Below are 13,241 nucleotides of genomic sequence, written 5' to 3'. Positions count from 1 at the left end.
AGATAGATAGCTAGATAGCTAGATAGATAGATAGATAGATAGATAGATAGATAGATAGATAGATAGATAGATATAGATAGATCGATAGATAGATAGAAGGATATAGATAGAAGGATATAGATATATCGATAGATAGATAAATGGAGATAGATAGATAGATAGATAGATAGATAGATAGATAGATAGATAGATAGATAGCTAGCTAGATAGAAGAGGCTGGTTGTAAGATATAGATAGATAGATAGATAGATAGATAGATAGATAGATAGATAGATAGATAGATAGATAGATAGATAGATAGATAGATAGATAGATAGATAGATCGATACTTTATTAATCCCAAAGGAAAACAGAACAAATACACAACATAACTACACATATTATGGAATGCAAATTATATTTAGGGGCCATTTCATTTTGGAAGCTTTCAGAGACAAAGGAAGGAAGATTTTCTATGCCACAGATAAACCTCTGACACCTACCTACCATTCTAAACTATTGTAATCCATAATGAAATTGGTGTAGAGTGCAAGGACAAAATACAGCAATTGAAAATGGGACAAACACCCAATTTAAACCCTGCGCACTGAAATTTGTAAGAGCCTCAGAGTCCACTGAAACAAAACACACAATTAATGCTCCGCTGAAATAGGCCAATTTCCAACTTAATTAGGTAACAAAAAGAGCCATAAAATTATCTAAACAACTTAAAGCCATCAAGGCCAGCTCCACCCATTAAAAAGCTACAAAGATGAAAAGTCCTCTCAGCTCATGGCCTCAATACAGTGGCAGTCCTGCCAATGACAAAATATACACACAGACAGACTCAGAGTTAGAGTGAGCTGAATGACACATTGGTTTCCTGTGTAAACAGAGAAAACTGGCCAGGAGAAAGAGCAGGTTCTGTTATCAGAACCAAAGAACAGTTCATTTCTGTCGTTTTCCTATTCATACCTTCTCACTCACTGTTGGTGCATTGTGCTGCTCTCGCCGTCTTCCACAGGTTGGATATAATGTGCCTCGAGTCCATCTGACCTGCATTCTTCAAATGACTCTGCAAAAAACGGAGTAGAATTAGTGATCTACAACATCAACACATAATTTTCTTAGGAATATATTGTGTCATGTCAACAATGCTTCACTGGTTCAATGTTAGCTGTGGACAAAAGCCACTGTTGTAGCTCAACATGCAAAAGCAAGACTAGACCGATACCGGCAAGACAAATCTCAAACAGCATGTCCACTGCACTGTATGTGCATTTGTAATGACTGTTGATGGATCTAAGTTGAAAGTTCAAACTAACTGTTGTGACAGAGCAAAGGTGAAACACTAGCTCTTCAGACTGATACTTCACAATAAGCCAGCAAACCAATGCAATTACCCATCTGCTGAAATGAAGGGAATTACTCGTGGTTGTATGCCTCTGCCAATCCGTCAAGTAGCAGGCAATACGGTCACAATCCTCCCCTCTTGTCTTGAGATACAGTGTTGAAGTGTTTTTGCAGAACATTATAATGTCAAAGTGAAGTTGACCTTTGACCTTTTGGATAGATGCATCATTTGAGTGATGGCCAAAAAACGGGTTTTTGCATCCCTGTCGGTTCATCCTTTTGAGTCCTAGTGAATGTTTGCATCAAATTTGAAGCCATTCCCTCCAGCCATGATTTTCAACGCCACAGAGGCATCAAAATGTAAAAAAAAAAAAAAAAAAAAAAAAAAAAAAAAAAAAAAATAGATGTGGCAATTCTTGTTGTTAAAACAGTAATCATAATGCAGCAGTAGTGTTATGGTGATTAAACCAAGCATTTTATTTATAATATTCCATCCTTAAATGGTTGTTAAATTAAAGCAAGACAATAGACAATAGACTATTGACAATAGTTTCTAATAGTGAGCGTTCCAAATATTTTAAGCAAATTTCTGAAAAGTCTGCAAGATAAGATGTGTTTGCATCAACTGATGTTCCATGTGAAAATACTCAAGAGCACTTTAAAAAATTACATAATTACCTGAGCCTCAACAGCTCTGACACATCATGACATTTCATTGCCTACTTTCCACCTAAGATAGCACTTGAGTTATTCTAATGAAAGAATCTGCAAATCAAGGGGTCAGTGAAGATATAAACCTATGGTTCTGTTTATTTGTTTGGATATAAAATTGCTGATTTAGAAAAAACTTTAAATTCTCTCTGCCACAGCTTCAATACAAGACACAATTGTGGGTCTTTTACTTTTTCTGTACTGTGGCTCAGACAAACACTTCTGTTTTAAATTAGAATTTCATAAAAACATGTGTTGTGTACAGTCTGTCTTCTTTGAAACGAAATGAGTAAAAAATAATATAAAATCATCATCATCTGTGTTTGTGAGAAATCATCATGTTGATTAGAAGTCCATCCTATTACAGAACTGAACACTACTCTTATAAAAGACTGTTCACTCAATAACCATGACAGATGATCCCAAAGACAGACTCTGCATGTGACAGAGAGGTCACCTGTCTAAGAAGATGGATATATTAGTCTTCATGAATACATAAGCAGTTGACACTGGTTGTCTCTCACACAGGGATTCATCTCTACACTCTGAACTAAACACAGAAATGAAATTAATTCCACTTCAATGCATGGTTATTTGTTGCAATATCTGAATTCCCTACATGCCACAGTGCATCTGTGGGGACAAAACTGAAAATCTGAAACTTAACTACAAATAGACTGCACGGGTCTTGCAAAATTGCAGTGATCATAGTGATCAGGAGACACTTTATTTCACATCCTTCACTTGACAAATCCATATTTCCCTCTCCTTGATGTCTGATGGTCATGTATAAAAATAAGGTTATTTGTGAAAATGGCCACAACCAAGTACAAGAGGCAATTCTACCCTTGAATAGCTACTGTATTTCTGACTAACAGCAGCAACCTCTACAGAAATTAGTTTGGTTATGTCCTACTTTCTGCAAACTGAAAATGTCACAGAGTACAAAAACTTGAGAATTTAAAAGGACTGAACAGCACATTGCATCAGTTAATTGTTTAGATGCATGCTATATCGGAAGTAGCTTTAACTTGGTTGCATCACTTCCCAGCTGTTTCACAGCGCTACTCAAAAACATCAAGTACAGCATGTAACACAAATGGCAGATATCAGGGACAATGCTACACTCAGGTGCCATTTTATTAGGCACACCTAGCTAAAACTAGTGCAGTGTAACACAACAGTCCTACAATGTAAGCTACAATCATGAAGGTAGAAGTGTTTCTGTTACTTAGGCTTCTCTCACTCATATAAACTGAGTGAACAATAATTGAAGCTGCTGTCAGTATATCACAATACAGCTGAGCAGCACCACAAACTACATCCAGCAAAATGAAGGTATGATTTATTGCACAGCTGACTGCATCAGTTTTTAGCTAGATGTACCTAATAAACTGGCAACTTGGACACCATCACCTTGGACTCACAGAAACTAAAATGGATATTTTATACTATGTTCTGGCATTTTATAGACTAATCAATTTGGTTGTCTGATAAACTGATCAAGATTGATTGTGATTGGTGGTTGACTGTATGTGCAGAGACTGTTGTATCAGACAGACTTTTCCTGTAGATTAGTCATGGCAAATGAGAACCATGCAAGTTTTCCTTTTGTATCAAACAGTGAAAATTACAACACTGAAACAATATTGTGCTACAGCTGTACAACATAATGTGAACCCCCTATACATGACAAATTAAGATCTGAGTTTTATGATTTCATGTCCATTGTTCTTACCAGTTCTGATATAAGTATACAATGAGACGGTGGACACATGGAAGGTAAAATAATTACCTTCCATGTGTACTAACCTGAGGTCTGAGGAATTTTAAAACCTAGTTGCTTGCCTAGTTTGCTTCAGTCTTGTTTAGCATGAAAAACTATTACACCAAAAAGTGTAGAATTACACTGAAAGGTTTTGTGGGTCTCTGCACAGTGCAATCAAATAGGTAAAACCAGATCCAATCTACAACAAAACTTGGTAAAAGATTTAATTTCCTGTCAGACAACAACACACAACATAAAGCCAAGAATCTAACACATGCAGTAATAGCTTCAAAATATCCTGGAGTAGTGACCAAGTCAGAGTCCAGACCTCAGAACAATTGAGAATTTTCTGGCAGAAATTACTTTTCACCCATGGTCCCCGTGCAACCTGAGAGAGATTGAGCAGTTATACTACAAGAAACAATGAGACATGGGGGGTGTAGTGTCCAAATTTGCAAGACTCATAAATCTACCCTCATACAGACTCCAGGCTAAAGGGGTACATACTTATGATACACTGGTGTATTTTTGTTGCAAGGCTGCTTAATTCATTTCATTGTGTGTATGTCTGTTTTTAGGTGCAACAATGACAAAAAAAAAAAAAAGGGCTTAATCACATCGATTTCAACTGTTAAACACGTAGCCTACCTTGGAGCTTGATGTTAAAGTTAGCTTGTTAGTTCAGATGTTCATCTCTGCGTCTCTCGTTATTTTTGCGTTATTGTTCATCATATAACGTTAACTGTCCAACTCAAATCTTTTAAACGTTTTCTTAGCTTATATCCCAATCGGGTTACTGGCCACTTTACCACCGACACAACACCGAACTGTCTTCTTTCCATTTAGAGGATCGTCAATTATCAATGCTACTCCGCCTACAGGACTCCTCCGGTATGACAGCTGTCAGTGCCTGCTCATTAAGTACAGGTGTAAGTACTTTAATTAATTAATTATTTGATGTAACCAAGGTCATGCTAACCGAATTTATTAATAGTAATAATTAAGAAAAGCAATAATCTTTTAAGCCATGTGGACTTTTATGTTATTGTTATTATGTGTAGGCACATAAGGCTTCAATGTTTATTTTAATTTATTAAGTCTGGTTTGACCTCATCGTAAACTGCCTTTTCGTTTAGCGTGCTACTATATGGGTAGTATAGTGACAAAAGGGTAGGGTCAGTAGTTGTCTAGGCTATATCTGGTCACAGTAGCAGCCACAGTCACCGTTAGAAACAGGATACAATTGGGTTAGGCTACAGTGAAGTAGTCAAATACTTGAAATTACTAAACTATGGCCGGATACGGGCTATTTTATATGTAAAATATATAAGCACCCTCACAACACGTTCATCGGTTAGAGATTTATTTTGAAACACAGCACCGGAAGAGTGGTGTTTTATTCCAACAGCAAGACACTGGATCAATCCAGGAGCGCCACAGCTGCGGTCAGCCACAGTCAGTGTGTTTAATACTAGCGCAGAGAAATGCGCATTTCTCTTATATTATTTTTATTTATTTATTTATTTATTCTTTTTTTTTTTAAACTGGAAACAATAAAATGAAATGTGGCGTTTCTCAGTTTCCACCCTAAACTACATTTTGGCCATGGTAGCCATGGGGAACCAGCACTTTATGAGGAAGGATCCAGCTGGACAGCTTTTACGCATCGCACATCTTGGAGCGTTGATGGAGATTACAGTGTAGAAAAGAAGAAAAAAAACACTCCACTGAAGATCAGAGTTAATGCGCTCTGCGTGTGGACCATATATAATGAGGTACGGAGTGGTGGTTCTTTCTGCTGGGTTTACAGGTTTGCTCAGTTTTTGCCTCCTCGCTGTGGCAATTGGGACTGATTACTGGTACATCATCGACGTGAATAAGCCCAACTACACAGGTTCAGACGATCTGAGTTCACATTCTGGACTGTGGAGAATTAATGAAGGTATGTCAATTCAACATAAACCCAGTTTGTGTGAGCTTTTATTCAGAGGGTATGCCTCAAGTATGGTGTGTGAGCTGTAATAAAAATTGCAATCCTTATTTTTCCAGAATAACTTTTGCACTGTTTCGCCGGGGTAATTTTGAGAAACATTTATCATATGGCATTAATACTGTTGTGCGTAAAACGCCCTGAGGGTTCTTAAGGTTTATTGTTTCGAATTAACTTGCAATAACTGTAATTCCGCGTGTGATTGCAGGCTTGTTTTGATTCGTGCGAATACCAGTACTATTGATCTTCTCTGATGTGGACAAAAAGGAAAGATACCGTGTGATGCTGCTTAGCTCTAATATTGTTCATACAGTGCATTTGTCATGGATCATGAGTCTTCGATTGCCAGCAGCAGTCCATGGCAGAAGCTTAATGTGCCTTGTTTTTTTCCCCTCATCACTCCACTCTCAGGGGAGTGGAGAACTCGGGTGCAAGTGATTCTTAGTTTTGCGACACTGATGCACAGAGGAGGTGACATCCCAGTGAGTTTTGCTTGAAGAAATAAATGACACAGACAGCCATATGCAGAATTATTGACTCCTAAATAAGATTCTTAAAATTTCAGTTTCTGATAATGAAACACAGTTGCTGCGTAAATGTGCAATAATAGATCCATGATGTCCATTTTTTTTCTAATTAGCATTAGTAACTGTAGCAACTGTATCAGCTCCTGCAGGCAGCTGCAGGCGAACACACAGGAGGTTGCAGATTGAAAAGGTTATTTTTTGGAGTCACAGCTGCAAAATTATCTGTTTGTTGGCTGCCCAGCTTGAGAACCAATTCATTGCTATAGTGGCACACAATAGTCCACCTAGTTAATGGCAAGTAATGAGAGAACATAGTGTTTGAGGCACTTCAAGCAGTGCTCACCTGTGACATGCTGGCAAAAGCGAAACAGTCACTATCACAAATGCAAAACTGTCAACACATGCAGGGGTCAGGTGCAACGTGTCCGCCAGAGGTGTCTTTAATTTGTTTCATGCAGTATGTTATATTTCCCAAGATACTGATAATTATTTGTACTGCTCTAAGACAAAATATCATTTGGTATCACATTTGGTATCCTTATCTAGTTTTGCAGAGTCCTCCAGCTCGGTCCATGCGGTCCTGTCATGTGTAACCTTTTCCCTTGACATTTTCAGGAGCAAACAGGAGTTCTGTCATCCCTTCTTTCACGGCAAATATATCCTGCCTGTCAGAGGCAGAAAGGCACCTTCTTGGTGAGTGGCTTTGTTTATCAGCTGAGGTATAGTGAAATTTATAAGGAAGAAAGTGATTTCTGGCAGTGGTAATTGACAGGTCTGGGTAGCCGTTGCATTTATAAGCTTTGCTGTCAGACAGTCACATCCAGGAGACAAACATTGAGAAAACATTGTCATTTTGCAAAGAACACTGTGAGTTTGTTTTTTTTTTGTTTTTTTTAATAAAAAGAAAAACAAATTTTGGATGACAGTGTCCTTAGAGTTAAAAAAAAACATAGTATGTATTTGCCACCTCGACAGAGATGTCCACTGTAGGCAGATTTTCATACCCCACTGACAATGAAAATGAAAACCAATAGCTCCTTAGATGATAGAAATCAATCTGAAAATCTCAACTGCCTTTGCACATGATTGCACGCAGCAGTATTGTAAAATCCAAATCCTGAATTGACAAGAGAGAAAAAATCACAGGTTATTCCTTTAAAATCTTTAAGCACTGTAACCTTTTCTTGATTGTATGTAGCACATGTGTGTCTGCAGGCTTACACAGGGTGGTGGTCATCGTGCTGCCCCTTAGCCTGGTCCTGCTGGTGTTTGGCTGGATCTTTGGACTTGTCAGTTCGTTGGCCTACAGCCCCAACTTGCTGGCTGGATCAGCAACGTACTTTCTCTTCTGCAGTAAGTTCACACAGAATTGCTGTTGTCTTTGTTTTCCTTTTGTTTGATTTTTGTTCTGTTTTTTTCCTTAGCCTTCTGTAGCAATGGCATATGCTCTGTGCTTGGCTGGTCTGAAGCATATCCTTTGCTTGGTATGTAAGTAAGATGTAGAACGCAAGAGAAAGTGCGTGGGTGGCTCATCATACATGTGTATGTGTGTGTGTGTGTGTGTGTGTGTCTTAACTTCACTTAAAAAACCTTGGAAATTCCATTTCAGCTGCTCTCACTCACTTCTGATTCACTTCAGACTAAAGGCAACAACTAGAGGCTCATTTCAGCCTTTCTAGATATCAACAGTATAATTGAACAGCTATACTTATTGTGTAAATATTATATCTTGCAGTTGACTTGAAAATACTTTCGTATCTGCAGCTACATATTAAATATCTCTGTTTGGACATTAAAAGCCCCAAATGACTTAGTTGAGTCGAGTTAGGTAATGATCCTTGTGTTCTCACACAGTTAGAGTCGGTGGTGATGGGGATTTTATGGTGAAAAGGAAATAACACACATAACACTGTTAGACTCGTGTGACATGTGCAACACTTTTGCCTGAAGTTGAGAATAGACTCTCCAAGATGGACTCGTGGCATTCAGATGCAATTATAGTCAGTTTTGACATCTTTTTCCAGATGGTAACCAGAATGGTGTGAATAAAAATAGTTGACTTCTTAGCATATAGCAATCAGATATGCATAAAATAAATCATAATTGCAAGCTGGTTCCTGGTGAGCCTGAGTATCATTTTAGACTGCAAACATTTACATTATTGATCACAGCAGGTGGAGTGATTGCTGATCTACTGAAATGCCACAAAGAGCTTGTCCTTGATTGAACAATTCAGTCAGACTTCCCCTGTGGAATCATCAGTAGACTCTCTCTTGTGCTATTCCCTATAAAATATCAAGAAAATAACAAAAAGGAAACTCTCTTTTTGTAGAAATTGATTGTGAGCAAATGGCACATTAGATATACATCTTTCCAAAGTGTAATTGTGATTGCCCTTGAAATAGTTCATATGATTTTGTATCAGACCATACAAGAGAATATTGAATGCTGAAAATTATAAATTGAACCAATATAAATGGAGTTCCAAGATAAAACTGACACTGAGCAGAAAATGCCCTTGGTTTGACCGAACCGTGACCTGATCAGCTGTTTCCTTAAACAGCAGGACACGCTTTCATCAGCAATACAGTAACAAAAAGATTGCTCTCTTTCCTTGACTGGGAAGGGTTCAGCTGCTGGGCAGTCACAATAAATATAGAAATATAGAATCTATCAAATAATGCATTTGCTTAGGTCTGAACTCAAAGGGAATGAGTTTGTATATCTGTTTGTGTAAGGTTGAGAGTGAATGCATGAGTCTGTCACAGAAGTTGAGGGGCTCATTGTGTTCTGCGCCACCTCTGCTGACAGACCAAGCCTCCCATGCCCCACAGTAGAGACAGCTAATTTCATGCTTTGCACAGAATGTCCTGTCCACATCTCTACTTCAAAGGACCTGCGAGCACTAAGCTCTTGCACTTTCAAACCACCCCTGATAGTAGGCAAACAGAAAGAGATAATGGATTTCAATGTTTTGTTCTGCTTTTATTCCTTCTTATTTAATGCATGAGCTATCTATTTCTGAGCTTGAAATTTTAGTATGAGAGATGGTATATCCAAACACAAGTTTTATGTTGAGCTATGTTATCAATAGTTCTTTGAAATCCCACTCTGAACACTCGCATCACGTACTGCAGCACTGATGCACAGGCCTCTGTGAATTTGAGATCTGGAAAAAACTGACATTTCCACCTTGGACAATATTTACTACTTCCTCAGCTCAGACTCTGCAACTGAGGGTTGTTTTGAAATGCAGCCTTCAGCCTATTGAAATGTTTAAATTTCTAAGTGAGCAGGATAGATGTATAGCAAATCCAAGATTGGACGAGACCTCCAATGGGAGGCACCCAGGTCCCGAGACCTAGTCTGTGACACCAGGGATTGGCCCGCTCAGGTCCCTGCCACCCAGTTTACAGTGCACTCCAACCCAGTGCCTGTCCAGGTGGTGGTCCCTCACCGTGGTAGTTCCATATAAATTCTTCAGGCTGTACCCAACCAGACCTTATACGCTAAGACCCGGTCATCAGATGTTCCTCTCTAAGGTGTGGCTCCAGGAAGATGTCCTGGTTTCCCCAATCTGGGTAAGGTGATGCAGTGGGGAAGTATGCCTTCCATCTGGTTATCATACAAGTATGTTGGAGATTATACATACAAAATGGATGTCATCTGAAATCTGGCCCATTCCGGAGCAATAATATCCTGCAAGAAAGACTGTGTTCATTGGTACTTGCACAAAGAAGTGTTCTTCAACTACAATCATCAGTTTAGGTCTATATATACAAACGACTTGCTCATGTACTTTCTTTCTTTCTTTCATTCTTTCTTTCTTTCTTTCTTTCTGTCTTTCTTACTGACATATAAAGCACACTACTTGATGGACAATGAGAAAGCCCCCTGTTGCAATTTAAAACGATCTGTAATTAAGAGCAGTTAAATGCTGCAGGACACAGTGTGCAGTGGTTCTGCCTTCCATGGTGCCACACTAAAGGTCAGTCTGAATTGTACATGTTGTACCATTCGGCACAACACTCTGCATTTAAGGTATTTTGCAATTGACATTCGATAGCGTTAATTAAGTTATTGTTGTCATCTCACCTCTGTGATAATTGTCATGTGTAACGTTTCATCTGTTTGTTTGGGAACCATAAAAATCAAAAACAAAACACAGTGAAAAGGGTTCATACTTACACCACACCTTCCTCCTGTAGAGTAAAGGATCTGATTAAATGTAGAAGCATCTTGCAGGAATAATTTGCAAATGAATGAGAAAAATAGCTTTTCTTAAAAGTGCTTTAAATCATTAATGCTTGAAGATTATACTAATTGTTTCTCATTAATGGGCTAACAGGTTTAAGTCTACATCATCTAATACTATCCACTTGGTTGTGTGAAGAAAATTGGACTGTAAAAGATTATTTGCGTAATGCATTATTACCTTAATGACCTCATTGCAAAAGGTTGTTAATGGCAATTATGGTGTGAGCCTCGTTCTTCATTTCAGTGCCTCAAGATGGATCCATTTTCATATTACAGGTACACGAGAATGTGTTGAAATCTGGAGGGTTTCTCCAGTGGTACCATCTGTCTGTCTTTGTGCACCAACAGGTCTTTTCACGCTTTCCGGGGTCAGCATTTACATCAAATACTCCAACCAGGCCATGGAGGAGTTCCAGCAGACCGTGTCCCCGGAGAACCTCGCCTATGTGGACGTGTCCTTCGGCTGGTCCTTAGCCACAGCCTGGCTCTCCTACAGCCTGGAAGTGGCCACGGGACTCCTGCTCATGCTCGCTGCCAGGATAACTCAAATGAAGGGACATTATGACTCTGGTGTAGCCATCGCCATGTTATAGATTGTGGAGTGAGTGAAGCTAAAAGGCCCACAGGTTGGATAGTATTTTATTGCTGTTGTTATTCATTTATTTTTGGTACGGCTTAGAAGAGTATTGTAGTCCAACAAGTGGGTCGAGGACCAAGACAAAAAAATGTAGATGCAAGCTGGCTTTGCGTAACTGCAGCCATAGATACATAGATGCTGAATAAGTACCACTGCTGTACATCTGTTCTTCATTGTTTTCTCTGGTTTGTTGTGTCGCTGGCTACCTTTCATCCTTTTAGTATCAATTTCTGTCCATTGTCCCAGTCCACAATGGTGTTATAGATGTGGTCACAGAAACACATAAAAAAGAGGCTAACCTTTCACAGAGTAATTGCTGCAGATTAGATGAATGCAGAATTATTATTTGGTTCTTCTTTTAATGTGTTTCAGTAATTTCAGCCTTGTGTTGCCATATTCGAGTCCATATATTTGTGTAGCTAATGACTATGATATTGCAAAGGCAATTCTGTCAGAGTCTGGGGTTCACATTTTATTAAATAATATGTTTTCTGTGAGATGTGTTGTACTGTATTTGAATACATATCCCAGTATATCATTCAAGTGAAAACATTGCTGATTCTGCAGCAAGCAATAGAGCCACACAGACTCAGCAAAATCAGAGGTGGTAAGTGTAGTATTTCATAATAGACCAGCTGCTGCACTGTTGCTCCATATTCCGGAGTAATTTGCATTTTACAGCTTTTAAAAAACAGTTAGCATTTGCTTTATGTGGAAGTTAAGACCATGTTGGCTGCTGAGTGTCGTGACTTTTAGAGAAACATCTAAAATGTTAGTTTGTCCCTACTGCTAACAACCTTCTGTACCCATCGACTGGTGAATCCATTAATCATGGGAACTGGGCTGAAGATAAGTGCACTCTTGGGGATCATGCAAGCTGTTTCGGCAGTACAGAATTTGTGCATGTGCTGCCTTCTTAGCTGTAGTTAACAGCTAGATATTGTACTATTCTCTCTGTGCTGTCCAAAATGAGACGTTTCCTCTCTGCATACTGGCAGTAAAAAGAGCACTGTAAAAATGCAACTTTTAGCACTTTGGAATGCCATAGTATGTATTGCTGCTGTGGTTGTTTTTGTTGTTGTTGTTGTTGTTGTTGTTCTCGTTTCCCAATGATTACAAGACCTTGCTTATGCTTTCATAACTGATTCTTTTTATTGTTAGCTGTGACAGAAAAGCAATGAAACATCCATCCAGCTGCAGCGTGAATACATACTGTATGGAAAAAGAACGCATTGATCAAATGATTCCCAATATCAGTGACACGCTCTGACTCTGTAATGAAATTTCCCGTGTCCTGAAGATTTTTGTGTTGTGAGACAATAAGATCATCTAAAACATTATGGAGATGTGTTTGTCATGCACTGTGTGTATTTTCTATTTACAACACAATTTTGCTGTTGACTACAATACCCAGCCACTGAGCCTCAGGTTAAATTGCCTGCCTCTGAATGTACATGAAGTGCACCAGGAGTCAGGCCAGACAGAAAAGCGATTGTGTAAAGAGTAGCCACTCACAGCCTAGAAGAATTCAAAAGTGTCGGCTTAATATGTTTTAACACTGCTGCCTATAAAAGTTACATCCTTTCCAAAATTTATATGTTTATAACATTCAAACCTTTGGAAACGCTGTGACAATAGTGAAATTTAACACAAAGATGGGCTCATAATATTCACTATATTACTATCTTTTGTGTTGTACCATGCAGTAAAAGGTGGGAATGTGCCAATAAAAAAGGTGAAATAAGATCATGCAGGTTCCAAAGCATCCAAGCGCATGCATTTAAAGAGGGAACATTAAAAAAAAACTAAAAAAAAAGAAAGAAAACTCTACAGGGAACTCATTAAACTTTAGCCATTCCAATACTAGTGGCCTTTGCCATCCATAAACATCACTCACATCCAGGCTTTTCTGCTGGTTGTTTTTAATATGAATTTGCACAGTGCAGTGTTTTTGTATAAGTTTAGGTAATCCAGGAGAAACAATTTGTTGTTTTTAACCTTCCCATATTCTTTTTCATA

General features: G+C 38.6%; 1 protein-coding gene across 1 annotated transcript; it reads left to right on the top strand.

Moving 5' to 3' along the window:
• Positions 1-5,276: 5,276 nt before the first annotated feature.
• On the top strand, positions 5,277-12,562 carry LOC111657741 (transmembrane protein 235). The gene is made up of 4 exons (XM_023410037.2): positions 5,277-5,753; positions 6,944-7,021; positions 7,544-7,681; positions 10,934-12,562. The coding sequence occupies exons 1-4, from the start codon at positions 5,555-5,557 to the stop codon at positions 11,176-11,178; spliced, it is 660 nt and encodes a 219-aa protein (XP_023265805.1). The 5' UTR covers positions 5,277-5,554; the 3' UTR covers positions 11,179-12,562.
• Positions 12,563-13,241: the final 679 nt, after the last annotated feature.

This window comes from Seriola lalandi, unplaced genomic scaffold (assembly GCF_002814215.2).
Source record: "Seriola lalandi dorsalis isolate HSWRI2012SDOR001 ecotype SW California unplaced genomic scaffold, Sedor1 jcf7180002054412, whole genome shotgun sequence".
NCBI classification, from domain to species: domain Eukaryota; kingdom Metazoa; phylum Chordata; class Actinopteri; order Carangiformes; family Carangidae; genus Seriola; species Seriola lalandi.
The sequence above is the reverse complement of the archived record's forward strand: the minus strand, read 5'-3'. Positions and strand labels throughout refer to the sequence as shown.